The 21990-nt window shown below is 35.0% G+C and overlaps 1 protein-coding gene across 1 annotated transcript in view; it reads left to right on the forward strand.

Annotated features, from left to right (window-relative positions):
• The first annotated feature begins 2940 nt into the window (after positions 1-2940).
• LOC148837441 (ephrin type-A receptor 5-like) overlaps positions 2941-21990 on the forward strand; it is a 42744-nt gene continuing 23694 nt past the window's right edge. The window contains exons 1-4 of the mRNA XM_088910249.1: positions 2941-2997; positions 10752-10836; positions 11938-12080; positions 12196-12252. Of these exons, the coding sequence (XP_088766375.1) occupies positions 2941-2997; positions 10752-10836; positions 11938-12080; positions 12196-12252 (342 nt within the window). The remainder of the gene's footprint in view (positions 2998-10751; positions 10837-11937; positions 12081-12195; positions 12253-21990) is intronic.

Here is a 21990-nt window from a genome sequence, read left to right on the forward strand (position 1 = left end):
TACTTAGGTTTGCATCTACTGTACCTTCTTAAAAATATTAAAGGTGTTTTCTGTGATGACATGAAGCATCCAGTATATGTCAAAACCAACATGATCTGCCCTGTACCTAACAGGAAGCCAATGGAGAGAGCTAAGTGTACTGTAGGTGTTATATGGTCTTACTCTCTACTCCTGGTAACAAATCTAGCTGCCGCATTTTGAATTAGCTGTAAGGTGTTGAAAGTGCGATAGGTGCTCCGTGATAGTAGGGCATTACAGTTATCTAATGTGCTGTATACAAAAGCATGTATTAGTTTCTCTGTGTCTTGAGTGGAGAAAATACCATAGTTTTACAATATGTTTTAACTGTAGGAAGCATGCCTTTGATACTGCATTAGCATTAAAATGAGAGGTAAATGAAAGCCTTGTGTCTAAGATAACGCCTAAGTTACGTGCTTTGAGGCAAAACTTTAAACCATCGGAGTTGAGTGCTGAGGTTATAGCAGTCCTATCCACACTGTTGCCTCCAAACAACAGAACCTCAGTTTTATCAGAGTTGAGTGACAAAAATTTTTCACACATCCACATCCTTTAGACGGGAATTTCTCAAGTATATTATTTGAATCCAGATAAGACTAGCTGCAACTATTCTCTCAAGAATTATAGATAAAAATGGAACATTTGAGATAGGTCTGCAATTGTTGAGAACTTGTGGATCCAAATTTGGTTTCTTAAGCAGCAGTCTAACAACCGCTACCTTAAATTGGTCAGGTACAACGCCTGCTGCAAGGGACGTGTTCATCATACTAATTATAGTTCCTGCCAGTACTTTGAGGGAATCTTTAACTAGTTGGGTGGGGATGGGATCTAGCGGATAGGTGGTTGATTTTTTGTCTTAATAATTAGTTTCTTTAGTTCATGTTCATTAACTAATTGAAAAACACTGAAAATGCACACACGTTGTTTTTGTACTAGACTTATTTGAGGCCTGTTTAATTGTGTCTGAAGTCTGATGTTGTAAATTTTATTGTTAAAGAGATCCATGAAAATGTCACTACTAAAGTTAGCTGGTACTGTTGGTACTGTAAGTGGCAAGTAGAGCTCATAGTTCACCGCTCTTGTCTTTCTGAACAAGGAAGAGCTCTTCATCTGCAACATATCTTTATGAAAGAGGTGCTTTAAGAACAAAACAAATTCCATAATTTGGTAACACCATAGCTGAGTCATTCTTGCCTACCTCAGACATTGTACTACACTCATACTGTAAGTACTTCACACAGGTGCCAGACATCTTTTTCAGCTTTCACTTTTGTTTGGCAAGTGACAGAACTATAACAATAATTTGTTATGAATTACTGGCAAAGGATTGTGTACAGCATGTAAAAAATCTCACATACACGTATATCATTAAAACCTACACTTGTTCTTTCATATCTATAAACAATAGCTTTATACATTTATTTATTGAAAATTAGCAAGTGCACAAAAACCAGGCAGACAGTTGGTAATTCTGTTTGATAGGTATGCTCAGTATCATATCAGGGCAGCACCAGGACCATTCCACACTCTGTAATGACTATAGGCTATTGTGAAGTTCAAGGGAACTTTAGAGATTGTGTACTTTAAAATTATAAAGTGTTTCATAACCTTGCAAGGGTTTGTTGCTTTTAGTTATCTGTCACAACTTTTTTTTCCTTTGAGCAGGAGAAAGCCTGGATGAATATATGAGATATTTAAATAGTTGAGCATGTGAGTTTGAGGTAACATGCAAATGTGTGTATCATGCATGAAGCATGAGATATGATATGGCTGCAGATGGTTCACTGAAATTGCTGCTGCAGACAATACAAGGTACAGTATAAAGCTACTGTAACTGCTTATCATTTTTGTCAGAAGTATGAGATTTTATTTTGAAGATGGGTACAGTACAAAACAAATGTTTTCACATTAAAGGACACATCAGTCTTCTGCATTTGGAGAAATTAGCTTTCTGATGTAGAGTATTGAGATTATTTTATTTCAATGAAAGTTCCTCCAAAATTTAACCACCGGACATACAGTATACTAGAGAAATTGAAGACTGAAGACTTTTGTTCAATGTTACATGTTGTGGCCTGAAAAAAGACACAGGCACATCCTTGGTTGTGACCTAATCTTCTTGCTGAAGTGTCAAGAAATTCTGAGTAGGCAAAATCCCTACTCAGCAAGCTGTGTGAATTGTTATGTGTAATGTTCAACTGTATCCATAAACTTTGGATAAATTAATCGCTTTGGAAGTACAGGGGTATGACTCATATTCAGTATATTCTATTTCACCACAAAAGCCTGGCAGAACACTGAAGTGCTTTGTGAACAGCTATTGTAAATGGCTATGAGTTACTAGTAGTCTACTACATTGGATTATTGGTTGCATTTGTTACATTTATATCTTTAAACTAAATGGATGCATTTCTTTTCATCATCCTTGTGTCTCTAGTGCATATTGCTCAAAAGCATAATGATAAGGACAGTGACCCCTGTGTTCTACTAAGCTCATGAAGATCACTATAACATTGCTCAAAGTATTTGTTAAGATATTTAAATTTTTTCTGTTCATTTCATTCCCAAATATTTTTAAGTGATAGTGCAATTCCGACCAATGAGAGAAATGAGACAAATGAGAACAACAGAGAGAGGGCTGCTAGACACCATATTAGTATGGTTCTCTCTCAGATACCCTGCAAAGTTTAGGAATATCATGTAAAAAATCATGCTAGGGAGGGAAACACTACAGAATGTGGATTACAGATTCCGGATAGATTCCAGATTGAGTTTGTGAAAGAGAAAAGAAAAGTGTTCAGGTCTCATGTACAGTATATGTTCAAGGTGAGCAAAAGTAATGGGTCTTGTTATAAGGATTAACAGACAGACTGGATAGGTAACCCATTATGGCACATTAGAGAACCTGGGTGTCTTCGAGCGATGGCAGAACTAGAAGGGAATGAGCATAAGGTTGCTATCTCTGATGTAGCACTGAAGGTTGGTGCCCCAGTCTAACAAGGTCAAAAAAAGAAGCAACTCTCAACTAGGTTCTTGCCATAGTGCCATGGGTAAGAATATTTAATACTTCAAGACAGAAATAGAAGGATACCATCTTTTCCAGTTAGGAATTAGAGATCAGAACTTTTCTTTCTAATTCTGGCAAGGGGGCAGTTAGTTATCATGAGGTTCCTACATGGCAGAGAATGTGGAGACAGGGTAAGCTCATCTGTAAACTGAGGTAGGCAGTAGGTACCACTGTCCTCATTCCACTATAAGTGAGAGGTGACTGCCCATTTACCAATTTTCTGAGTCTGTGAGCAAAGGGTTAGGGATGTGGCAGCGGATAAGCCCCTCAAGAGTGAGAGGTAGTTTGAAAGGGAACACTTCAAGACTCATTTACTTATGAGAAAAGCCTGCAGAGTCACCTGCAGAGGAACTGACCAGCATGGACAATGGAACTTCGAGCATAACCTTGGAGAAGTTTATGGGAACTAGGACTGAGGTAGAAAAGGGAATAATGGCAAGGAACTTGGTAGTTTTCCAGGGTAGCATAACTTGACATATTGGTTGCTGAACCTGGGAACCCACTAGTAAAGGCCCTTAGAGATCTTTAGATGATTTATCACTGAGGTGGAGAAAGAGCAATACATAAGAAGGCTTCACTGGTGGAACATCAGTCACTCTGAGTCCTAGACTCAGCAGTAGCCCAGAGATGCCCAAGGAGGGGACAGGATAACAACAAATACTCCTGAAAGAAAGTATAATGTCCGGCAGGTTTTTGTCTCTAATAAGTTAGCTTCCCTAAGAGTAGGGGAAGTTGGGTGTCCAGTCCTGCAAAGTGCACGATACTAGGGAATGGAGACTTTGTGATATAGTCTCATGTAGAGCTCATAGTGACAGGGCCGTGAAAATTAAACCCGATAATATTTTAAGGTTTGGGGATCTTATCATGCCACATATGACTCCAACTACAGTAAAATTACATCTTAGGGCTTGGACGGGACTTTGAACAGTTTAAGGGGAGGCTGCAGATATTCCTCAAATAGACTGAAGGGCACCTTGCAATGTTTCATTTAATCTGTTTCCTGAATTGTGTATGCCAGGACCCTGTGAAGAAATTCAGAAATTTGTGGTTGTTGTTTGTGTGCCCAGTGTCCTGTCAGAATCAATCAGACAACAGAGATCTGAAGAGTCAAATAGGTTTAGCAGGTTTCATCTTTTGTGACATTCCCAATTGATATGCACAAATTTTGATGTGTGACCAAATAAATAGCTAAAATAGCTGGCAATGTTGCTTCAGAATGTTTTATAGACATGCAATTAGTGTTTCCTTTTGCAGTTCAGGATATGCTAATAATCTTCTATTAAGAATATTTAATTTCTGTTTTGATATGCTTCTTAGGACATCAGAAGGAAAGATTCAATCCTCATTAACGTTTTGTTGGGCAAAATCTCTGGTTTTAGATGATGGGTGATCAAAAGCAATGATTACATTTTAGATTGTTTGGGATTCTGATTTTCTACATGCTTTTAAAATAATATTTAATGAGGTTTTTAGATCAATGTACTATAAGCACATGAGAAAGAAGGTTTGACTGGCTTCCTTTATTTTATGTAATGTTCTTTTGTTCTTGCATGATAGACTGGAAAATATATATTTGATATCCAGCAAGTTTAGGTAGTCCTGTAAATTGAAATTTTGTGTATTTTAATGACTTAATCCAGAATTTAGCAATAACGTCAAAGTTGTAGCATTTGTAAAGCATGTGGTAATGTGCCATCTACAGTATGTGCCTCCAGTGTCTTAAATCAAATATTTAAAATAAATATTTCTGGCATCATCAGCAGCATCCACTCATGCTCTGATTGCCCTTCTTGCCACACCATTTAAATGTAATGTTCAATGTTTATGCATTTAAAACCAGTCCTCTCTTTCATCTCGTTTTAAATTCTCAAAAAGCAGTGAATGGCTCTTACCAATTAGATACATTTTGAAAAGCATTTGAGATGTTTCTTTGCAACACAATTGTCAGTGGTAACCATTGAGCCTTGACTGCCAGGATTGCATTCATTTAAAACTTTTTTTTCAAAATTCCTCCCAATTGTTTCCTACGGTATGTCAGTACTGTATGTCTACTGTATTTCATAACAAATGTAATATATTATTCAAATGGAATACATTGAAAAAGGAAAATAAAAAAATGATCATGGAGATTATCTAGTTTTCACATGACTTACTGTGATAATGAAAAGCAGTTGAAAATGTAGTGAATGACCCTTGAACAGCAATATGTGGTGCAATCTGACTGACATGACGCTGGAAACAGCATGGATCCTGTGCAAGAAATACTAATAAGGGTAATCAGACTCCTGCTGTGACTCCTTATGGATTTTATTATGATATGGATGACACAAATCTTACGGTACTTGACATTCTGTTTGCATCTCATTGTCTAAATGATCCAAGGACGCTTGAGGATGATATTTTTAGTATTTAACTCCCTCCCTTTAGTATTTAGATACCTCCTTAGAAAACTGTGAATTGTCTGCAAGGTTCTACTATACTTTCTTACACAAAATAAAAATATAAAGTAATGAGTTACTGATTTGGTCAACTGTGATATTTTTCATTCTCTTACTGAAGTGTAAGGATACTTTTGTTTGATATTTTTTTAATGAAATATAATGAATTCCTGGAAGCTCTCCGCCCTGACCAAAATTTGAAATGTGGCTTATCAGTAAATAAAATGCAATAAAGAATATAAATTGCTATATATAGTAGTCAATGATGTTATAAATATAAAATGTCTACCACCATTATTTTATTTTTAAAAAATTACCACAGCTGAAATAATGACACTTTTCAATTAATCTGAAATTTCAATTGCTTCATTCTGATGCTTAAAGACTCGATATGGTACAACATTTAGGATATGTAACAGTACCTGATATTTAATCCACTGTCTCAACTGTATCCACACATCCCAGTCTGTTATCAGACCTGCTACACTGAAGGATCACCATACTGTTTACTTGCCTAGAGGAGTCTTTAGGAGTGTAAACACCATAACACCTCATCTTGCCTTGTAATACATATTACACATTCCCCCTCTAACTTTAAAAGCAACAACAAGGACTGACACCTGTTACTGTACTTTAGAAACACATCCTTGCTCAAGCAGAATTCAAGTCTGAGCAAGAGGTCTGGACAACATAAAAGTGAGTTTAATGATCAAAGTCATAGTACCAATGAGATTTGAACTAATGGCTTCAGCATGATAATCCATATGTAATCCTGGATATGCTCTAGCATGTAATGAGCCATACAGCACAAACGAGTGGAGACAGGTTCACTGCAATATGTCTTTCAGAGGTGTGGTGTGTGCTGCTCTTTCTTGTCTGGGTTTTAATCTGCCTACTAAACAACACAGATCCCCAATCCGGGGAAGCCACTGAAGTTTAATATTACATGTTTTGGAAATCATGAAATAAACAATCATCAGTGGAAACAACCTAAAACAGTTGAACAAATTCACTTGTTTCTTTCAGATCACTTAACAAATGTTATGTCTACCAATGGACTATTAATTAAAAGTCTCCAGCTACCTGTTATTTCATCTACAAAGCCATAGAAACAGGTGAAAGTATTAGTCAGGTTGAAAGTATAGAGACTGATGCATGTTCCTAAAACAGAAGCAAATTAACATCAGTACATTTCAGCTGTGGATTGAATATACTGTATCTGGGGCCTTCTATACAGTAGATGGAAAGATATTTTGTTCAGTTTGAAAGGTGGCTCTTGAATTGTTTAGGAAAGCCGAGACTAATTTGATGAATGAACTTAGACTAGAATTAGAATTAGCCAAGACTAAAGACGATTTTGGCTTCAAAATAATGTACAAAATCAAACATTATTGTAGATACTGTAGCAACTCCCTTCCATCACCTACCTCCAGTAAAGGAGATGGGTCTTCAAGGTATAAAAATAACAAGGGAGGTAGTGGAGGACTTGTAGCCATTGTACCTGTAGAAGCATATCAATAGTGACTGCATGCCTTAAAAAATATTTAGTGATAGCTTTCCCTGTTTGGTCTCCCAAAATCTGGTAGAAGCAACTGGTTTTAAATGTGGAAGACAAAGCAGCAGATGCACTGGAAACCATGTACATCATTTATTGTTGTAAATTATGATTTAGATTTTGACATACATTTAGAAATGCTAATGTACATGCTTTGTACAGTATATATATATGTTTAAATTCTAATTTTGGCACATAATGTATTGCACAACTTAAAAATAAAAAAATAAATGTTACAGTATTTGTGTCAAATCCTTGATATATAAACATGTTTCTCTGTAATTCAAATTGACCCCTTACTATGAGACCCATAACAGAGGCTGATGACTATTTACTTAATGTCCAAGTTCCAACAAGCAGCAGGTACCAGTGAGCTTAAATTAGCTTAAATGGAGACAGCAAAAGGGATATCCCCCACCTTGGTATTATCTTGTATTCTGGGGGAAATTTACACTTCTAACACTGGACAACTTCTACTGAAAATGGTAGGTTGTGCATAATCAATAATGAACTGGCAGCATAGAATATATGATAAGGTGTATTTAGATTTTTAGAAGGATTTTAAAGCTTCAGTTCCCTACAAAAGAATAAGTCTGAAATTACAGTAGTTTGGAAATCAGGAAAATGTGTGCATTTGAGATTTAGTTACCGAATAAGAAGCAGAGTACAGATAAGCAAAGAAGACTCAAAGTGGGGTGTTGGAATTTGTGGAGTACCACAGGGATCTGTACTAAGACCACTGCTCTTCCTCATTTATTTTAATTCTTCTGGTATGGTTAGTAAAGTTAGTCATGGTTACAGATTATGCCAAATCAGCTAACACTGTAGAAGCAGCAAATAAAATTCAAAATGATTTAGATATAATTCAAGACAAATGCCTGACAGATTGTGTTTAATGTAGACAAGTATAGGGTTTTGAAAGCAGGTAGTGAAAACTGAAACTATAAATACAAAATGGAAACTACTGCAGAAAAGACTTCTGAAGGAAGGTACAGGTACAGTATCATCAGTATTTAATCTACTGATGCACATAGAGGATGTAGTCTGTGATAGATAGTTCTGAGATATACACTGATTTTAATATTCTGGGGAGGGAAGCAAATTGTAAATCGGCAAATGCAGATAAGTTAACAGGATGCAAATCTTAATAAGTGTGTTCAGTCACATCTGAGTGTCATCACTTTTAATTTATCACTTTTTTTGTTCTACATAAAATAATACATTGGACCCATGTACCCTCTTCCTTAATACCCCCTCTGCACTCTGAGAAAAACCAGAGTGAAGTTCCCTCATAATAACTATTTATTATGAGGGAACTTCACTCTGGTTTTTCTCAGAGTGAAACTACCATACAGCAGTAACTCTTGATAGCACCATAACCACTTTGTTGACTTACCTCATCAGATCTCAAATACCAAGCAATGCAAGTTGTGGTGTTGATGGAGCAACATGTCACACTCTTCCTTCTGGACTATTGACCCAAAATGGTGACCCTGGACACTGTACTATGAAAGTTGTTCCCATAAGATGTTAAAAAGTGATCCTGACTGCTTGATTATTAAAACTTTCATGGCACTGTTTGGTCTTCCTAAAATCCCCCTTTGATTGAACTTGTGAAGCAATATCTCACTTCTCCATCTTATCTGCTGTATTGTGAGCATGATGACTGCCACCCTCCACTCAGGTGGGTGATGCATTTCAATGGTTAACTAATTGGATCTCTAATATAAAGTGCTTTGTGATCTTTTGGGAGGAAATGGGTTATAGATATATTGTATATTCAAGGAATTATTATTAATTTTTCCAACTAACTGGGTGCCAGGGATTTAACAATTGCTCTAAATGTCCAGCAAATTGATTAATTTGAAATATATACATTTTGCATGAAGGTGTGCATAATACAATAAATAATGCAATAAATTGATATACTATTCCAAAATGGAAACTGCACAACACGATAATAACAAGACTTCTATTGTGCAGCTCTCATTGCACTTTGCTTATAAATCTGCAAAAAAATCGTTCCATTCTAACATCATTGTTACCAGTTTCAGAATCAAGTACAATTTGCAAAAAGTTGGTTTCTCTGCAAGCAGTGGTCAGAGTGCAAGGGACCATTGTTACTAGGTGTTATACCCCACTAATCAGTATAGCTAACAAAAATGTTGCTACTTCCCAAACAAATGTTTGTATTGGTGCTTTTATCCAAGTTACCACTGTAATTGTAATTCTCCCTTCCAGACCTATAATACTGTATGTTAAAATGGGATTAGGATGTTTTGCCTACAGATTGTATTTTCTTCACAGTGACAAACTCCTGTTTTCAGCTCTTTGCAGGATCATATGTCATTTAGTAAATGAAGTGTCGTAGGAGCAGATGTTCTTATTGAATGCTGGCATTCTATACTCTTGAAGTGAGTTTTATTAGGTTACAGGTATTCCTGCACAGCCCAAATTATATTTTAAATATACAATATACTGTATATTGTTGTATGCTATTGGCAAACACTATAATCCCTTTTCATTTTGGAGGTGGCCATCATCAATTTTCATCACTTTAGCTAGGATGCAGGTAAACTGAAATGTATATTCGAGCTGCCAAAAGCTTTTAGTAAAAAATAGGATAGCACAAAGTTTGTAATATACCCTACCTCTTCTGATAATACTCTGAAAATATAATATTGCAATTTCAGACAAATCAGCATCTTTTGCTTTCTTATATCTGCAGGTAAGAAATACATTTTGTTAAAGGGTGTGTGCATCACACTAAAATGCTCCTAAAATAATCATAAAAGTCAAAGTAGGTGATTACCCTTCTGTAATGGATTTTTTCTTCTTTTCAGTATAAGACTCCATCTAAAACAAAACAAAGCTGATACTGCAGTGAGCATGCTTTCACTCACCTGACAGTCTTCTTTACATCCTCGATTTCAGGAAAGTAGTACTTGACCATGTGCAGCTAGTCTGCCCGGAAGTCTAGTGTCCTTATAGTTTTCAATCATACTCCTATGCTCCTTCCACACACGTTGCCTCAAAACTGATGATCAACTGACGATGTGCTTCTGCCCAAATGTTTGCATGTATCTCTCACACACTATAGTCCTTACTGTGCAATTCTTGCACCCAATGTACCCAATGCTTCCAAGATCTCTGTTCAATCATCTCTTCTATGACTCCCATTCAACAGATGTGCTCACGCTTCTTAGTCACTCTGTGTTCTTAAGCCACCTGTGCAACCTGTGCATATCACCCTGCAACCCACTGAAGTTAAGCAGGTGTGAGCCTGGTCAGTACCTGGATGAGAGACCTCCTGGGAAAAACTAAGGTTACAGCTGGAAGAGGTGTTAGTGAAGCCAGCAGGGGGCACTCACCCTGAGGTCTATGTGGGTCCTAATGCCCCATTATAGCGATGGGGACACTATACTGTAAAAAGGTGCTGTCCTTCAGATGAGATGTACTGTAAAACTGAGGTCCTGACTCTCTGTGGTTATTAAAAATCCCAGGGCATTTTTCAGAATGAATAGGGGTGTTACCCTGGTGTCCTGGCCAAATTTCCCATTGGCTTTTACCAATCTTGGCCTCCTGATCATCCCCATCTATGAATTGGCTTCATTACTCTGTTCTCCTCCCCACTGATGGCTGGTGTGTGGTGAGCTGCTGTCGAATCATCTAGGTGGGGCTGCGCATTGGTGGAGGGGAGTCCCCATTACCCATAAAGCGCTTTGACTTGGAGTGTCCTAAAAAAGTGCTATATAAGGGTAAGAAATTATTATTATTATTATTATTATTAGTAGTAGTAGTAGTAGTAGTAGTATGGGCCAGAGAGGAGCAAGCGTATACTTTATGGGGGTTAAAGGAATGTCCTGCACTGACAGACTGAAGAAACTGAACCTTTTTTTAATCTTGAAGAGAGAAAACTATGAGGGGAGCCGATACAGAATCAGTATTCAGTATTCAGTGTAGTATTCATAATCCTCAAAGGCACTTAGTAAGTCAATCCACTGAATTTTTTTCAGAAAGAACAATGAGTTTCATAATTAGTACTGAGGTGATGATTTTTCTAAGGTGATCTAATATGGTAAAATCCTACGGTATTACTACTGTAGGTAGGCCACAAGGCCGTGACACAACTGTTTTGAATCTTTAACACACCAAAGGACTACCCATTAATTTTCCTTAGGTTTCTATTTTCACTGGATGTGGACATTTATCAATTTTTCCTTTACTGTTGTTAAATACTCTATATCATTATTTTAATGGGGGGGGGTTAGTATCATATTAACACTACAGCTTTACATAAAATATATGACACCACTGTGATCTATAGGACATTTTGAGGTGAAAGATAGATCAGTATTTCTACTGTATGTACAGTACTGTACAGTATCTACTGCAAGTTTTTAAAAACATTTTTATTCCAGTCTACAAAATAATTGTGTAGAAGAGAAAATGTCGCTTTTGTATTGTGTACCAGGTTTAAATAATTTTAAAATTCTATATTTAATCATGTAATCCTTAGGTACAACACAGCCCTTTATAGCTTTCTCATCCTCCTTTCTAACAATGTAAATACACACACACATCATGAACAAATCAATGAAGATTTTTCAGGTGGGAGAATTTGTTTGGCATTTGTCCTCCCGGTCGTGGCAACTAACTTAAAAGGCTGCTGTCTGTTTATTCGTACTTCTTAGGATATAACAGCACAGCTGGGACTGTTTGAAAGACAGTTGCCATTTCGGCGCTGCTGTGTATAACGCACGGCCGTTAAAGTGTGCCCTCTCAGTGATTGACAGGGTAGTATTGCTCCGCCTTTAGTTATCCGCTTAGGTTGGTGGTGACTGCACTGCTTCCCATAGTCAACTATCACACTTCGCCTCACAGCAGCTCCGTACTGCCTCGGTACTTCAATGTGCGTCTCTTTGACCACGAAAGCGAGTACAGATACCAATGTCTTCGTCTATTTAACCGGGAGCACATCAGCAGCGAGTTACGCAGTTTGGTAATAATAGATTTCATCTGTCTCCCCCGCTCAACGAACTGATTCTTTTATATATTTGCACTGAAGATGTTTTCTCAGTGGAGTTATATCAGACGGTGTACCCTTTGCACTCTAGTTTGGACCTCGTTTATCTCAGCCGCACTCAGGACACTTGCTATTCCGAGTAATGAAGGTAAGGAACTCATGAAAACCTGAGTCTGTGATCTTTTCAGAATACCTTCTTTGAACTGTTTTAAGAAACGACGCATGCGATATTTTTTTATTCGTAACAAACAAGCAGCAATACTCTTCAGTACGGTGATACAGCTGTGCTAAGATCATCTGTACAGTAGTTTGCCTGAGTTTATTATTGCCAAATTCAAGAATGTAATTAGAATCTTCGAGGTAATTTCATTCTTAAATAATCATAATAATACATGTAATAAAAGTGACACATATAAAGGACATATACGATGAAGTCTGCACTTTGTAGACATCCATCTATTTTGGAGTACTGATGAATCTATATGTCACAAATGTATAAAGATGCCATCATACTTGTTCATAGCTGGAGTATAACATTTTAAAATCTAAACTAAAACAGTAACAAGTTATTACACCACAATACGAATGTTCTCTCATGAGGGGTTACAACTTTTTCTTGTATTTATATGTAGCAAATAGCTTAATGATGGTGTATACAGTACTGTACATGTACATAGCCAACGCGTTAAAATCTGTATTTCGAAAAAAGTTCCTGTGTAACATTAGTTAATGCGTTGTTTCAAAAATCAGATTATACCTATCGGTATTTTATTTTACAATTGAAACCTCAGCACAGTCATTTGATTTGGATCATATATTTCGCCCAAATTTACCCGTTCTAATGTAAAATATTTTTACGTCATTACAATGTACATTTATGTTGAATCTATCCTGCATAACATACATATAAAAAATGAAATGATTAAAATAAGAAGGCTGTTCACTCTTGCAAAGCGTCAGCACAGGTGTCCTGATTTCATACCAGCTGTCAACGGACGGTATATTCTAGTTTTGCATTTTCAGTACAAAAAATTGACTGTGAATGGAAAGTATCTTTCTGATCTTCAGGAACTGATTTTTCCTTGCTCGATATATAAGTGTGAAATAACCCAGAATGTACGAATTATGTCAACAATTAAAGTTTTGGTTTTAACACGCTGCTAATATTCGCGGGACTGCGTTATTTGAATAGAATAATTAAAGTGGCAAACGTATGAAGTATAGGTTGCATGAATTTGTTTAAACAACACCTTCTCTCATTCCGAATGTATATTAATACATGATTAACACTTTCATGTTTTTTTCGCTGACCGAATTTCTAGGCCAATGAGTTTTTCTCAAATGCGGATCTATTAAGACAGTTACAGAATACTATCAATACATCTGATGTTCGTAAACTCAGGTTAATACTGTCTTCACCACAGTTTTGTTACAGTTGAATAGAACGCTTGCCACAATCTCTATAAAAGTCTTGAATTGTCAGTTTTATTTCTCAACGGTTTGTTTATAATTTGATAGCGATTAATTTGTACAAAAGTTATTATCTCATACATAAAGACAAAATAACTTAAACATAAAAGTGTTTTACGTTAAATCGTCACATCAAATAACATGTTTACAGGAAGTTTAATGTTTCTAATGTATTTTGAATGGATGCTTTTCATTGTTTCTTATCTACTTGTTATTGAAAGCTTCTTTTTGATGTGGGAGGTAATATGGTAACAGGCACCATAAAAGCTCGATTACTTCGTTCACACGTGATAAGTATTTAATATGATGGGAGGTTTTTATTAAAGTAAGATAAAACTATAATATACTCGTACAGTACGTACATTACTATGCAAAATAACAGCATTATTCTTAAAATCGTGTATGGGTATATACTGTACTGTAGTAGCCTTAAAATAGTGACAAAAATTGTATTAATGTTAATAACATCTCAAGAGTTTACCATGGACTTCTGTTGGTTTATTTTGGGGGTAATTGTTCTGATTTTGCTGTAGTGATATTTATGCATGGGAATTGATTCAAGTTGATTGAATCAATTGAAAAATCAACCGTAAATCAGTGACTGTCCTGTATTCTACTGTAAATATGTCTCCCAGCAGGCTATTTGAAATATATTACCCATGTTTTCAAAGATTTACAGTAAAATACCTCATTTCCATTTGCAACATTTGAAATATCAAAGACAATTTTCTGTCTGAAACCACTGACTTTTTGCCCTTTGTTCTGCAAAAATAAACATTTTTAGTGTGACTGTCTATTTACTGTATGGGAATCATTTTTGGGCACTGTTTAGAAATAAGTATAAACACTGTTGTAAAGGGCTAAATCCTTAAAATCAAGCAACAAAAACAAATAGGGTTCTAGGAAATTAATATTCTGCCATGCCTACTGTTTATGAGCAATAGAAAACTTTAATAATAACTTTCAAAAAGTCTTTATGACAAATTCAGGCTGATCAGACAGTTTGGAATATGTGCATAGAATATGGAATTATGATATAGAAAGAATTAGAGTAAATATGCATATTTCAAAGCCAACTAATTTGCCTATTGATCCAGAATAATAATAAATTTTCAATAGCAGTGAAATTCCAGAATAATTTTAAATCATTATAATGAATGCAATATAAAGGTTTTAAAAAAGCTGAGGAGAAAGAGCTATATAAAAACTGCAGGATACATTGTTTGTTAATTTATTAAATATGCAACTAAGATTTGTGCGGCCATTCCAGTAAGGTTATTTTTGAAATCTAAATGAATAATTTCTAAGATTAAATTTAATCTAAGTGCTGTAGCTAAATTGTTGCATAGCTAAGTTTTTTCATTTTTTTTTCTTTTTTGAATATCATTGCACTTAAGTATGCATTTTTACAGATACAATTAGTTTTTTTTTTCAAAGCACAATCTGTACACATATATTTCTTTAGTGATTCCTTACAGAAATGTTAATACTGTCTCCAAGATTTTGAAGATATTTCTAAACATATCCCTCAGGTTATGCCAGAACTGCTTGTATAACTGGATGTTTGTGCTTTTTTAGAAAACATTTCAAATTATGCAATCTGAATATAATTGATAGCTTTTATCTGAAAAATGATTGTACCACAATTGATTGGCAAATAGAAGATGATTCTAACCTGTTTCATTTCCATAAAAAGAAAATTGTTTCTGACAAAATACATTCTCAAGGACTTCGGTTTTCATTATCTAAAGAGGGAACTGTTACTCTTTAACTAGACATTTTCTCTTTCTCAGTTGGCATTTTTTGGCAGTGTTTTGAAATATAATTGCCACTGGAGATTGAAAAAGATAAACAGCGTCCTTTTTCCTGTCATGTATATACCCACTGGGATATTTAACCATGAAATATCACAACAGAGACATTTAAAGTTGAGCTGCAAAATTGTTCAGTGTATTTAAGTTGTAATCCGTATTTACAGATCAATAGCTATACAAAAAGCAATTGAACAAAAGGTAGCCAATTATTGCTGTGTTTATGTCAGCTAAATTGGTTTTACATTTAAATATACACACAGTGAGTGATATTCAGTGCTGTATTGTTTAACAATGTGTGGGAGGAAACTTTCACATGAACAGCAAGTTTAACAGCTGTGTTTAAAAACAGAAGAAAAGTAAGACTTTTTTGTTAGATTCAGCTACTGTAGCTTTTTAACAAGACCATGTTTTGTTGGTGTTCACTGAAGTATGGAGAAAGTTTGAAGTCTTTTTTTGTGAAATTTGTCTGAAATACTTTTCGGAACAAATATATTAGTGTTGGAATAGCTCTGTGAACTTGTCCTCTCTAACAACGGGGTGTTTTACAAACTACTGCATCTTTACACACTCTGACTTAAAAAAAAGGTTCACACTGTCAGTCACAAAATCACAAAAAAGAGCTTTGATACCAAAGTAATCATGCCAACCGCTATAGTGTCTGCCAAATGAAATGTCAGTTACTTTTTTCTACACGGATGCATTTTGGAGTCAGCAAATCGGCCTTTATAGTGAATTGGAAACCTCAGTGAATAGATAGTTTTCTGGACAGTTGAAAAAGCCTTATAGTAAACCCTGTACCTACAAAGTGTGGCTTGTTAATTTGACATGAATAAGCCTGTTTTAAATTATGATCCTAGTGCAGCAAAATCTTGAGTTAAGAGTGAGACAATTTAACCACAACTAGTGAACCCTGTCACATTAAAATTAGTAGCCCTGACAAGGTACTGTATGTATAAACAGACTTATTTGGTCTGTTAAAGTGATGGATAACCCCAAGGGCAGCCCATAATGTTAAATTGTCCTGTGATGTCAGTAATGGAAATGATTCTGGAAAAATACTTGAGAAACAATCATTGAACCCAATTTGTTCAAGAGCTGTGCATGCCACATACTGTATAGGACACAGCATCACAAGATGAAGCGGGTAGTGGCTTTGTATCTTAGTGCATGGAGGTGTTTTGGGAAAACTGGACAATTTCTGGACAACTGGAAAACTGGACAATTTCACTATACTGTATCTGTGTCAGGGTATAGGTAATGACAGGGCAGTGTTTCAAACTTGCATGCATTTTGTAGTTATTTTAGTTATAAAATACCAAAAGAAGCAAAAAACACAGTCGCTTTACTGCACACAAACACACAACAGAGCTCTGTTCTCCACTGGGCTGCTTGTCTGGGAGAATCCTGAAAGGGGTCTCACCATTAAGAAAGGACATTGCATACTAGCTTTGTACATTTTTTTTAAACGTATACCCTAACATAAATTTGAATGTCCCTTATTTCTGATAATGTTAGAGGAAGGGAAAAAAAACAACTTAAAATGATCTTTAACTCTTTCTATTTTAGCCTGAAGGTTTTCACATAGTTATTGATTTATCTGATAAAAAGTAGTGCGCTGATAATAAATAAAGGTATTATTCTGGCATTAGTTTGAGTTTGAGATAAAGCGCTTTTTCAAAAATAAATGGAACTATTAGAGTTGCCAGTGGATGAAGAAGTCATTTCTGTAACCGCTGAATTACTCAAGGCAGATTTTCAATAACTTGATTGATTACATGCAGGTTATGTGATAATGATATCACCAAAGCACAGTTTTATAGTATCCCCTGTCTGCTCTATCTTAATTGAGTTTGGCTTATTTGTACCGCACTGTTTTAATTAAATAACTTCCTTTTACTAACCATAAAAAGTTACACTGATTACACAGATCCCAAATGTAATTTACATGTACTTGTACAGTATATCTGAAAGTACAGTAGTAAAAGATAAAAGTAAGATAAACCAAAACAATTTCAATTTTTACTGGAATTGAGGACAGAGAAGAACACAGTGTAATGTATTGTAGAATCATCCTATGTTAGTTCTGTCATAATTTATGTGCATAATGTCTTTGTCAGTCTTGATATTTAATCAAAGAAAGGTGTTTATTTATCATTGTTATTAAAAATGTCTATTCTGAAGTCCTAACTTACATAGTGCCGGCAATATTTTATACAAATGTTTAATTAATGCATAGGCAGGGAAATAAAAGCATTGTAACACAGCTTCAGCTGAATAACTGCCAGCTCCTGTCGTAATATATATTAACTGGGTGTACATGCAGCTGTTGTGAAATTGTGACGAGGTATGAATAATTCATGTGTATTGCTGATGGCACAGGAACCACATTGGTACATCAAAAAGGATGGTGTATATCTTTTTCTTACACTTAAATTATGTGCAACGTCACTACAACTCACAGATTTTTGCCTGGCAACAACTGAAAGAGCTACAGTATGCTATAGGATCATGAGACTTAAGCACCAATATATTTTCAATCACCAGCAATAAAAATCGCACCAGACAATGTTGAGTAGCTACCCCTGTGTTACTGACTACCGACAAAGCAGCATTTTAACCATCACTCCATACCAAAAGAAGTATCACAATACCATTGTCCATTTTTGTTTATTTGGCATAACTTTTCTCAAATCCTTTTGTTGCTTTCAGAATTCTCATGAGCAGCCATGGACTGTATGTTTATTTATTGCCTTTATTTGCATCACATAAAAGAAGTTGTCCTGTGTCAAAAGAAGACACAACTGGAATATTTTTATGACAACGCTGTAAAGTGTTTTCCAGATGAACAAAAAAAAACATTGATTAATAGTCAGCAATAATTTACTGTAGGGTTTTTCAACCTTGGTCTTGGAGAGCCCCAATCCAGTTAGTCATACACATCTTCAGTTTCTAAAGATTAGCGACACCTGTAAATTATTGATCAGTTAAACCGGTGATCTGTTTAATTCACAGACGTTTCGTCTTTAAAGGGTGAAGTACTCAGAGTTTGGTCCCACATGATCTCTGAATTACGTAGTTTAACAAATTGCCTTCTTAATTGGTCACAATTAACATGTTCCAAGCCTTTAGATATTGGGTGATGAAGTGGTGACCTACAAAATCTGCTGAAATGAGGCTGTGCATGACAAGCGTTGGATAATGTTGGTTTAGCATTTGTTGGCTGTATCCTAGATATGAGGAAACTCTTGTTGTCTTTTGTTAGATTGAAAGGACTTAATCTTTACAGAATTCTAAAGTTTATCCCCGTGATTCCATATTTTTCCCTTCATTAGTCTTATTTCTGTCTAATTATTGTAGTGAACCTTGATGCACTTACACAAGTGCCCCTAATCTGAAATATTTTAATTAGTGTAATTGCCACAGCGAGGAGTTTGTAGCAATTGAACTGTTTGACAAGGATATACTCTTTGAAATGACTCATAACACTTTACTAAAATAAGTACTGTACATGGAGTACACCATATTACACTTTTATTTAATTTATCCCCTCAAGCACTTATTTTATAATTGTGAGTCAAGCGAGACTTAATCCTTCCACTGCATTTGGTTTAAACATGCAAGGGTGAAATAGCATATGACTTAAAAAAAGAATTGTGTAATTTGACATGATAGTCTGGGAAATTACTCTTGAAAGGGCTTCCAGTACATTTTCTGTTTCACTATGTATAGTTGCACGTAGATGTACAGTCAGCACAAATTATTACACAAACAAATATATTTTGAATGACACACACCAAGGATAATTTTAAATATAACAACTATAAAATAATGTGACATTAGACATTTATGAATTCTTATTTTTTCTGAATGTCGTGCATTCAGGTTTACTGCAATATTCTAATTAGCGGCCAATGAGAAAAATAGTGCAACATACAGTATATTTTTGTTTTTGTAGTTTTTCTGTTTCTGTCTGCTGAAAGATTAATCAAGTATTTTTCAGAAAGAGTAAAGGGTAATAGTTATCCATTATTAGGCTTATTAGGGTAACTAGACTCCCAGCTGATAAATTTTATTGTCCATTTTGTACTAATTTATATTTTGTAAAAATTAAGTAATTTTGATTGGAGTTAATTAGAGGAAATTATGTTGAATTTAACTTCTGTATAAGGCTTATATTGTGCTACTGATGGCATACTCTATGTAGTTTTTAGTTTTTGTTATTTTTTTCTTTGCCCTCTTAAATACAGTGCACCCAGAAGTCTGTAATTACCAGAAACAGTTTAGAAAGTTTATCTGTAGATGATGAGAATTAACTGTAATCAATATAAAGTGGTCTAAGAGTAGACTTAAACATGGTGAGCATGATTTTACAATTAAAACAACAAAGAAGGCCAGACATTTAACATTTTAGATAGTGGAGCTTTAACAAATAGCCATGTTCACACTTTTTTGGGTTATAGTAGCTCAGGTGGGTAGCTGTGTCAGCATGCGTAGGCTGCAAAGGAACAAGTAATAGGTTTATTCCATGCTGAAAAAAAGCATGGAAACACAACGTTTCGGCCATGGAGCCTTCATGAAGAAGGCTCCACAGCCAAAACGTTTTGTTTTCTTTCTTCTTTTTTTCAGCATGGAATAAACCTATTGCTTGTTCCTTTTTGTGGTTAGCCTCGTATGGTAAGTGAACCATCTGTCTCAAAAGGTGTTATATACAGTACAGCATACAATATGCAACATTGTGAGGCTTATGTTTGAATGCAAACCTTTCCAACAAAAAAAAGTCAGAACACTGGGGAGACAGGATTACTGTAGAAATGAAACTTCTTTTTTCTTACACCAAAAACATTTTCACATTAATGAATTAATATTGGTATAATCAAACCATCTTTATTCAAAGGGGTATGGAGGTCATCTGAGATTTGTAATAATTTCTACTGAAAACAAAACATTTCAGGGGATTTTTAAAGAACATAATACTTTTTTTTAAAGAACATAATACTAAAAATTGTAGGGAATTTTATGTGGGCAAGTGCTCAATTCCAATTCCAATTGGGAACAGTCTTAAGTAGAATAATTCTTTTCTCGAGTATTGTCATCTAAAGATTGTCATTTTCAAGTGTGAGCCCCAAAGGGGAATTTTTCTTTTCCAAACTTTGCTGAGTAAGCAAAATAATGGCAGGAGCAAAGCAGTATATTTCATTATACAGTATATACTATATGTATTAATACTGTATATTCTTTATATGAAATGTATCATTTTATTTACAATATGTAACTGTTACTGTTTTTGTTAATGAAACTGATAATTACTTGGTAATATGTTGCCTCCAGAGATATTATTTATTTTTAAATGAAATCCATGCATTCTACATAGTACAGTATTCTGACATTCTAATGTGTTTTCTCTAAAGTATAAAATTTTCAAATACATTTAAGCTTAGAAACAAAAGAGATTGCAGAGTTATAGAAAATCTCAAGAATGATATTCATGTACTGTAGATTTTTTTTTGCACTTAATATACTAGTGGGATTTCCTAATAAAACTGTTAAAAACGGGGACTTGCTTTTATTCTTGATATCATTACAGAATCCTTAATAGATTTTTTGCTAGCTGTGCAAAACAATAATAACACATTTATTTATATTCCTGAATTGTTAAGTACTTCAATAATATAGTTTCCTTACAAAGTTACAAAATGCTGAATTGAAAAACTGGGTATTACAAGATTTGAACAGCAATTTATTGTATACAAGTGATAACATAATATTTGTATTGTGCATTTCTGAATTATAATGAATAAAATAGAAACTATAAGTGTATTCTGACTTTTATGTAGTTACCAGTTTATTTACATATTTTTGATAGACCTTATGATTACAAGAAAAGTCAGGAGCAGCTACTGCCTTTTTCAGTGACACTAAGACATTTCTTAAACAGGTACTTTGATGTAATTGCTGACAGATTGTTTTACCTCTATACTTTTGCAGTGAATTTATTGGACTCTCGAACTGTAATGGGTGACCTGGGATGGATAGCTTATCCAAAGAATGGGGTAAGTCTTTCCGTTCAAACAAAAGCCGCAAACTGCATTAACAGTCTCCATACTAAGAGTACATTTCAAGGTCTGAAATTCCCTAGAGTGATGAATAGAAAGGTTTTAAGACAAAAAATGAGGAGGAAGTACCAGCGCTAGGAGCCAGTATTTTTTGTGTGTATTTGCAAGAGATTCCTCAAGGGAACAACTGTTCTGTGATCTAATTACAATGTAAATGTGCTCAAACTATTTAATTATATTTCTCAGTATAGGACTTGAGCAGTATAGAGGTTAAGACTTTTTGCAAACTTTTAAGTAACAAAAAGGTAAGAATTTTAAGTCAATTAAAAACAAAACTATTTAATCCTTTATTTAACCCAGATTCAGGTCAATTGAGAAGTAATTCTGATTTTCAGTAATGACCTGAGAGAGTACCCATTTAGTTCAAGTAGGTAACTGCATCAGCATGCATAGGCTGCAAAGGAACAATTAAAGGTTTATTCCATGCTGAAAAGAGAAGAAAATAAACACAACGTTTCACACCCGAAGCAGGCTCCACAGCCCAAACGT

Source organism: Atractosteus spatula, chromosome 3 (assembly GCF_055471065.1).
Source record: "Atractosteus spatula isolate fAtrSpa1 chromosome 3, fAtrSpa1.hap1, whole genome shotgun sequence".
Taxonomy (NCBI): Eukaryota; Metazoa; Chordata; class Actinopteri; order Semionotiformes; family Lepisosteidae; genus Atractosteus; species Atractosteus spatula.